Source organism: Pseudonaja textilis, chromosome 3, assembly GCF_049901715.1.
Source record: "Pseudonaja textilis isolate UNSWEBS1 chromosome 3, rPseTex1.2, whole genome shotgun sequence".
In the NCBI taxonomy this organism is placed as follows: Eukaryota; Metazoa; Chordata; class Lepidosauria; order Squamata; family Elapidae; genus Pseudonaja; species Pseudonaja textilis.
In genome coordinates, this window is record NC_141992.1 from 7,360,382 (window position 1) to 7,369,890 (window position 9,509).

The 9,509-nt window shown below is 41.4% G+C and overlaps 1 protein-coding gene across 3 annotated transcripts in view; it reads left to right on the forward strand.

Moving 5' to 3' along the window:
- MYT1 (myelin transcription factor 1) overlaps window positions 1-9,253 on the forward strand; it is a 160,024-nt gene extending 150,771 nt beyond the window's left edge. For all 3 annotated transcript variants that reach the window (XM_087928876.1, XM_087928877.1, XM_087928875.1), the window contains one exon: window positions 8,192-9,253. In XM_087928876.1, the coding sequence (XP_087785002.1) occupies window positions 8,192-8,332 (141 nt within the window). In that variant the 3' untranslated portion in view covers window positions 8,333-9,253. The remainder of the gene's footprint in view (window positions 1-8,191) is intronic.
- The last annotated feature ends 256 nt before the right edge of the window (window positions 9,254-9,509 follow it).

Sequence of the window (9,509 nt, forward strand, 5' to 3'; positions counted from 1 at the left end):
AGGAAGGAAAATAGGAGGAAAGGAGAGGAGGAGAGGAGAGGAGAGGAGAGGAGAGGAGGAGGAGGAGAAAGGAAGGAGGAAAATAGGAGGAAAGGAAAGGAAAGGAAAGGAAAGGAAAGGGAAAGGAAAGGAAAGGAAAGGAAAGGAAAGGAAAGAAGGAAAGGAAGGAAAGGAAAGGAAAGGAAAGGAAAGGAAAGGAAAGGAAAGGAAAGGAAAGGAAAGGAAAGGAAAGGAAAGGAAAAGGAAGAAAGGAAAAAATAGGAGAAAGGAGAGGAGGGAGGAGGAGGAGAGGAGAAAGGAAAGGAAAGGAAAGGAAAGGAAAAAAGGAGGAAAGGAAAGGAAAGGAAAGGAAAGGGAAAGGAAAGGAAGAAAAAATAATAGGAAAGGAAAGGAAAGGAAAGGAGAAAATGGTCTAGCCTGGGTGTAAAACTGATTAAATTTGTTTATAAAACCATCCAGTTGTGACATAAATTAGACCAGACAGTTTCAGGTTAGCTCAATATGGCTGGTAGCCCAGCTTGTAGCCAGATTTAATTGGAAAGCAGCTTATTTGCAATGCTGTGCAGAAGGTTAGGGAAGAGGGAAGTCAGCTACGCTTGAGGCTCTAACTTTCCCATCAAGAAAGTGAGTGATAGGAAATCCAGCCCAATCCTTCTTTAACGGGGCCTCTCCTATAGTCCCGATATATCAGTGTTTCTCAAACTTGGCAACGGTAAGACCTGTGGACTTCAACTCCCAGAATTCCCCAGCTAGCATGATCTTCTTTGTGTGTTTTGAATTGTCACTCATTAGATCTCAGAACCCAACTTAAAAGAAAATGATAAAAGCTTTATCAAGACTATGCACTGAGCAAAGCTAGGAAAGGAATCAAATTTAATAGATGTTGCAGCACCTATTGTAATTCAGTACAATCTTCATTTTTCTATCCCAATTTCTGTCATCTGAACAATCCTGGCCATAAAGAAAATATATTATATTTAACAAACCAGTATCCAGCTGCCAAATTACCGCTGAGGATTTTTTTTTTCCTAAGCTTCGTTGAACTAGAACAACGGAAAATGACTATTAATTGCCTACTCTATTTTCCAGAAATTAATTTTATCCTGTGGCAGGCAATCATTAATGAGGAAGAATTGATGTCTTGTAGGACACCAGAGACAGATAGAAAAGGAAATGAAGAGTGCTGGGTGCTCTGTGAGCTTGGTTGTTTTCTTTTTTAAAAAATAAAGTTTTATTTGGGTTTTCACACATACAAAATACAAGTAAAACATCTTTTTTGAAAATAGCATGGTCCCGGGTTGAACTTCTTTATACAGACACAAAACTCAATTTCATGCTCCTTTTTTCTATTCCATATCTTATACTATTTTACATTTTCTATATAGTTTTTCCCCTCTTTTAATTTTCTCAATTTTATTTTGATTATCTCATCTCAATTCAAATCATTATATTTATACTTTTGTCTGTTCTGTTTCACTATTATCTTTTCTCATTAAACAAATTTTCTCCTGTAGTTACTAACTGGAGTATGACACCTTTATATCTTTTAATTACATCCATTCAACTCTTATTTAAACTTCAATATATACCTTAAGGTTATGACCTTCAATATAATACATAATAGATAGATTCCAATCGAATTCTGCTTGGTACATTCTTATAATACACACTACATTCTTTAAAAAAAAAGATTGTAAATATATGTAATTATAAACCCTCATTCCATTCCAGTTCAGTTCTATCATTAATAATCATTAAAATCTTAACATCTTTAACACTTCTTTTCAATTAAATATCATACTTCCTTAAAACACATATAATCTCCATAATTAAGTTTTCCCTTATTTCTCTTCACATATGTTTTATAAATCATTAAATATACCTTTTGTTACATTTATTTATTGACAAGCATTCCACTGAATTACGATAGCTATTTTAATCATACATTGTTTCATATTTTCTAAAATTATTTCTGTTTCTAATATAACCATACTATCTTATGTACCTTTGCAGAATCCCTTTTTCCACTAAATTTTTACCCATTATCTCTAAATAGGCCCTGCTTCTCTATATTTTGCTTTTGTCCTTTATAACTTCTTTTCCTTTCTTTCTTCCCTCTCATCTTCTCCCTCCCCTTTTTACCCCCTTGTCTTTCTACTTCTAATTCTCTCTTCTGCATTCCCCTCTTCTGTTGCTTTCTTATTTTATACTTATTTTTCACTCTATTTTTTTGGAGTTGTTTTTCCCAATCTTAAACTTTCCATTCTCTTTCTCCCCTTTCCTTTTTTCCCCCCATCTAAGATTACTTGTTCATTAAAGATGGCTTCTTCTTTGTCGCAATCTTCTTGTTCTGCAGGCATTTCTTGTTGTTTCTCATAATTCCAAATCTCCATTTCTAAAAACTGAAATACGAAGCCAAAAGAACCTCTCCCTTCTTGTGCATCTGTTTTTTAAGTTCCATTTTCAGTTCTTCTAAGAGTGGAGCCATTTTAAACAGTTTTAAACAACCACCTGATTGATTTTAGTCATTCAAAACAATAACCAAGAATCCAGGAATCATCAAGTAATCCAGATAGTCCCGAGTTATATCTTCTTATTTCTTTTTCGACTTTCTCTTCCTGGGGTTTTTGTTGCGATATTTCAGTTAGAATGTATCTTTTGGAAGTCTTGTTGAGATTTTGCTGTAAGTTCTTTTTTAATTCCAGGCAGTCTCCTCCCTTCCAGATCCTGCCCTTTTATTCTTTTTCTCTCCTTTCCTGTTTTTAAAAGCTTTTAATTATCCAGAATTCTTTATTATCCCTTTGACTTTTTATTTTCAGCATTAAATGCCTATTGATGTCAAAGTGGATTTTTTTCCAATTTCTTGCTTAAGTCTCTTAGCTGTTAGTATAAGAAAAGGAGAAAAAAACCCAAATCTTTTCCCTTTTCTCTCTCCTTCGCAGCTTAAAAATCTTCTTAGGGAACAATGTTATTGTTTTTTAATAGTTTCAATTCCAGGGTACCTTATTTGTTGCTTTTGCTGTTTGACCCGGTCAACCAAAACTTTCTCTTCTTATCTTCCTCCTGCACATTCTTTTCCGGTCAAATTCTCCTTTGTGGTGGCCATTTCTGACCACCGCTGCAACCGCCTTCGGGAAAGGGAGTAATGGCCAGCTGGGGAGGAGAGATGCGGCTCTCCTCAACCCTGCAGGCAAACTCCCCCCCTCTTCACCACCTCTACGGGATGGCTTAGCCCCGAAACCAGCCGGCTCGGGTCGCTCCAGCGGCAAGCACAGATCGAAGCCTCGCAGAAATGAGGTTTCGATCTGTCGCTGAAGAGGCTCAAACTGGAAGAGCTTGGTTGTTTTCTTGTAGACGTTTCATTACCCAACTAGGTAACACCATCAATGCTAGAAGGGAGGGGTGTTTGTGGAGAGGAGGAAGAAGAAGAAGAGGACTATGAGGTCCTTGGTGGTCTCTGAGCTTGGTTGTTTTCTTGCAGACATTTCATTACCCAACTAGGTAACATCATCGGTGCTAGAAAGGATGGGTGTTTTGGGAGAGGAGGTGGGGAGGAAGAGGAGGACGACTATGGGGTCCTCGGTGATCTCTGAATTTGGTTGTTTTCTTGCAGACATTTCATTACCCAAACTAAATAACATCTAGTTAGCGCTGATGATGTTATTTAGTTTGGGGAATGAAATGTTTGCAAGAAAACAACCAAGCTCAGAGACCACCAAGGACTAAGCTCCAAGGACTCCTCATTGCAATTCTGAGCTACAAATATTCTCCTTTATTGCTAAATCTACTCTAGAAGACGGGTAGTCCTTAATGTACAACCATCGGGGCTAGAAAGGACTTGGTTTGCTTTCTGTTTGTATACCAGTGGCTTACTCTCTCAGGGTTGGTGGGAGTATTCTTAATAGTACCTTGATTTGGAGCATTGCTTTCTGCTCAGTACTATTATTTACTCAGGTATTGTTATTGTTTTAAGCAGTAGACAATATTCCAAACAAGGAACTGCCATATATATAGATAGATAGATAAATAGAGAGAGAGAGAGAGAGGATCCCTTCCAACACTGATGATTTTACCTAGTTGGGTAATGAAACATCTACATGCAAATAATCAAACTCAGAGAGCACCAAGGACCCTACACTTTTCCTCTTCCTCCTCTTCTTCGTCCTCCTCCCATTCTGCTTCTCTTTCTCCTTCTCCTTGTCTCTGCAAACCCCACCTTCTTCCAGCACTGATAATTTTACCTAGTTGGGTAATAAAACTGCATGCAAATAATCAAATTCAGAGAGCACTAAGGATCCTACAGTCCTCCTCCTCCTCTTTCTCCTTATCTCTGCAAACTCTACTCCTTCCCAGCACTGATGATGTTACCTAGTTTGGTAATGAAACATCTGTGTGCAAATAACCAAGCTTCATTATACAAAAAATAATAATACATTGACCTAGATGGCTAGGAGTAGAAAGCTCAGTAGAATGTTCTACTCTTGCATTTTTTTTAGAAGCTTCAAAGGGGATTGTTGAACAATTTGGCAACGTCCCACCAAGCAATCACTGTTTAGTTCTCTCGTTCATGTTTTGTTCCTCACCAGGAACCATCCACCACGTGCAATCTAATGCATGATATCCATTTTCTGGGGTTCTCCGGGTGTTGTTTTTATATTGGCGTTCCTTATACTATAACGAATGCCCCGTTTGTCTTATATCCTATGTTCCTTTGGGCATTTTTATGCTAGCATAAATCTTCTGCAGAGATGCCTTCTTTTTCCAGTACTGCTTGCACAATTATTCCTGACAAAATGCCGGCCCTTCCCCTCAGCCAGCATATGGGATCGGTGTCCCTGCACTCTGGACTGTGATTAACGGTTAGAGAACCTCATTAGCCATTATTTACGGTGTGCTTAACAAGAGCAGCAGACCTCCTGCTGCTTGTATCTACTTCATACACATTCAGTGTGTTATTCATTTCTCCCAAGTTCAAAGACACAACATTGTGCAACTGGGTTGGGACCGAGATCTGGGTAGCTCTGGTGTTCAGGGTGAATATTTCTTCTGCTGCTTTGCTCTCAACAGCTCTTAAATTCTCCTAGGCAGAACTGTAAGCTGTAAGAACTCCATTCAGGAAGGGGGTTGTAACCATTTGTAATCAGAGTTTATAGAGATTCTCAATCATCCAGGTCATGGTTGTGTGATGACCCAGGGTGGGATACAAAATAAACACAGTCACAAAAAACAGGTGAAACCCCTTGAATTCCTTCACTTCGCTTCCAAGCTCCAAATATCCTTGACTGGAGACAAAAAACTCCCACACAAGCAGCTACAAGAAGGAGGAAATGCCCGTTTAAATTATACAGAGAAACAACACAAATTATAAAGAGTAACAACACAAACCAGGCAAGATAAGGGCTGGAAGACGTACACAGATAACAGAATACACACTGGGAAGGACGCCAGACTTAGAGAGGAACCATAAACTAGAGATATTTCCAGGCTTTGTTTCCAGCACTCGCCCGTATGCATGTCCAACCTCTTATTCAGTTGTCACAGCTGCAGCCCATGAAGAGGATCAAGGCCCTCTCCTTCCAAGTAGACTACATCTCTCCCTTATCCTCTCCTCCCTGCATGCCTTGGGATGGAGAGGAGATGGGCCTGGGTCCTCCTCTGACTGCTCAGCCGGCCTCTGCCCTTCCCCAGCCTCCTCCACAACCTCCGGAGTCCTGTCGGCTGTTCCTCCTCTCCCTCAGAGTCATTCTCCACCAGGGGCATGACAGGTTGTCCCAAAGGTGCTTTTTTCAAGAGGCAACTGGACTTCTTGGTTTTTCTTTTGAAGACGTTTCGCTTCTCATCCAAGAAGCTTCTTCAGCTCTGACTGAATGGAGAGGAATGGAAGGTTTTATACTCCTTGCAGACAGCTGGTCATTTGCATGCTTTTGGAGGGTCTTTGGAGCACGGAGGTTTATCTGTATCCTCAGGGTTACCTGAGTGGTGCAAATGGGTCCGGTAGTCTGAAATTTTTTCTTCTGAAAATCCATTCTTACTCCCACACCATTCCAAGGGAGGTTCATCCCAAATTGTGTAGCTAAAAGTCTGTAAAGATTCTCAGTCCTCCAGGACATGGTTGTCCCAAAGGTGCTTTTTCAGGAGGCAACTGGACTTCCTTGTTTTTTCTTCTTTGAAGAGGTTTCCCTTCTCATCCAAGAAGCTTCTCCAGCTCTGACTGGATGAGGGGGGAATGGAAGGAGTTATATTCCTTCTCATCTTGGATGAGAAGGGAAACATCTTCAAAGAAAAAAACAAGAAAGTCCAGTTTCCTCCTGAAAAAGCACCTTTGGGACAACCATTTATCAGGGCTTTGAGTTGGGTTTCTGTAACGTAGCAGTTAATACACCTAAAAAGTCCCTGGTTTGAAACCAGGCCCAAACAGGCAAAGGTTAACCCAAAACATAGAATAGCAGCATTGGAAGGGACCTCGGAGGACTTCTAGTCTAACCTCCAGTCCCCTAATCATCTTTGCGGGCTGGGGGACTGGAGGCTAAAACATATAAAGGAACCGTTGCTGGAATTGGGCACGTCTAGTTTAATGAAGAGAAAGACCAGGCGTGACACGATAACAATGTGCAATCTTGCTTGAACCTGATTGGTCACATGGGGTGGGTGGGGGTCAGCAATGGGAGGCAATTAAAGGAGGGGAAAAGTTGGCCTTAGGGATTTTGGTGTGCAATGCTCTGTTCTGGCTATGCATTGCCGCAATACCCTTGACTTCTAAAACAATGATATCTGTCTCAACAAAAAAAAAAAAAAGCCAAGGATCGTTTCTATTTGGAGGTTTAAGTGGTGGCAAGTCTGACAAGAGCATGAAGAGATTGGGCGGCCATTAGTCTGGAACAGCGATAGCACTAGGACAGGGGTATCAAAACCATAAGACCTGCAGACCGGATGTGGCCCACGATGTGGTCCAATCCGGCCTGTGGAGCCGTCCTGGAAAATGTAAGGGGCTGGCTTGCATCCCTTCAGCCTGGTCTACCCAGTGTGAAGAGGAAACATCATGTGATGACCCAGGGTGGGATACAAAAGCAACAAAGTCACAAAAACAGGTGAAGCCCATTTAATTCCTTCAACTTGGCTTCAAAGGTCCAATTATCATTGGGTGGAGAAAAAAAACTCCCCCACAAACAGTTGCGCAAAAGGAAGAACTTCCGTTCAAACTCAAAATACATATAAATTATAAACAGAAAAAAACAACACAAACCACACTGAAGCAATTAATGAGACAAGGCAGGATAAGGGCTTGAAGATGTCTACAGATATCGAAATAACACACACTGGGAAGGATGCCAGAACTCAGATAAGAACTGAAAGACTAGAATTATTTCACACTTTGCTTCCAGCACTAGCCCATGTGCAGTTTGTCCTTTTAAAGAGTCCTTACAGCTGCAGCCCATGAAGGGGATCAAGGCCCTTTCCTCCCCCATAGACCACACCATTCACGTTTCTCCCATATCCGCTCCTTCCTGTGTGCCCTAGGATGAAGAGGGGATGGGCCTAGGTCTTCCTCTGAATGCCCAGCTGGCCTGTGTCCTTCCCCAGTTTCCTCCACAACCTCCAGAGCTACACTCCCACTCCCTGTCAGTCGACTGTTCCTCCTCTCCCTTGGAGTCAATTCTAATAGGGTCATGACACATCAAGCCAGCTGTTTGGGGAGTGGCGTCAAGCTGGCCATATCCAACCAGTCAGTTGTGCCCATTGAATAGCATCAAGCTGGCCACGCCCAACCAATTGCCCCCCACCAGTTCAACCACAGCCCTGATGCAGCCCTCAATGAAATAACAGTCCTCTCTAAGCGGTTTACAGAGTCAGCCTCTTTCCCGCAACAATCTGGGTCCTCATTTTAACCACCTTGGAAGGATGGAGGGCTGAAGTCAACCTTGAGCTGGTCAGGACCAAACTCCTGGCAGTGAGCAGAGCTAGCCTGCAATACCGCATTCCAACCACTGTGCCACCATGCCTCCTGGTGGCATGGAACGGTATGGGGTCTCCTGCTTGGGCAGGCAGTCCCTTCCAACCCTGTTATTCTCTTACTCTTTCTGATTTTAGATGCCTTTATGAGTCTTTTATGTTTATGACTTCCCTTTTTCCCAGTTAGGATGTACGGTGATGGTAATAATGCTTTTTTCTGTTTGTCTGTTTTGGAATCCAGGAGCCAATCAGTGAGCAGAACTTTGATGCCTACGTGAACACTCTTACCGACATGTATACCAATCAAGAATGCTACCAGAATCCTGAAAACAAGGATCTGCTGGAAAGCATCAAACAGGCCATTAAAGGAATTCAGGTCTAATAGGTAGGACCAGGAAAAGAAAGAAAGAGAGTGAGAGAGAGAAAGAGAGAGAGAGAGAGAGAAAGAAAGAAAGAAAGAAGACGTTAGGATATCTGGAAGACTTTAGAAGACCTTCACTCAGGTTTATTTGTTGAATGAATGAATCAAAGGACCAAAATTTAACCAAGAGGCCATTCACAAAGGAAGAAATGAACTCAAATTTTTTTTTTCCGTTTTGTTTTGTTTTGTTGACTTGACTCCATCACTTCAGCAAACAGCAGGGAATCTGTTTTATTTTTGGCAGTAGATTCAAAGCTGGGCTTGGAAGTCGGTAGAGATGTTGGATCTTCCTACACTTCATAACGGAGTTATTCCAAGATTTAGATCATTCAAGGAACAGGGATTTTTCTCTACATCCATCACAGGAGGTTCCACAATCATGTGTTGCTTTTGGTCACGTCTCAAGATCAATTCTGTATCATCTGTTGTTCAGGAGAATCTGGAACTGCGGCCCCTCTGTTGAAATCTGGGCCTGGATTGTCCCAAGGGTGTTTTTTTTTCTAACAGGCAACTGGACTTTGGTTTGTTTGTTTTTTTGAAGACGTTTTGCTTCTCATCCAAGGAGCTTCTTCAGCTCTGAGAAAGTCCAGTTGCTCTTGAAAAAAAGCACTTTTGAGAACCAACCATGACCTGGATGACTGAGAATCTCCATAGACACTGGGCCAGGATTCTGACTCAACGAAGGAGTCCAAAGCCGCTGGACATGAGAACTCACAAAAGTATTACAGAGTCACGTTATTTTTTACTTTCCAAAAATAAAGCAGCTCCGGATCTCCAGCGGAAAACGCAACAGGAAATGAAAACAAAACAAAACAAAGGTTCTCAGGGAAGTTTTTTGGAGTTTGCAACTACAGTATTCCTTTGTCTGTCTTTTTTTTTTTTTTTTTTAAAGAAAAAGAGATTAACGGACAGACCAATCTAGGGGACATTTTATAGGGGAGAATTCTTAAGTGTGTTATCATGGTCCAAGGGTCCATCAGTTTTGGAAAGTCATTTTTTGCTGACTGTTCTGGTTTTTGTACATCGTTATGGTCATCATCCTTCAGTAGCACTGCAGACATCAATGCCAGAGACATATTTCAGCCGTAACTAGGAACAAAGGGCTAACCTACTAGTTACTCTTCCCACTGGACTTTGG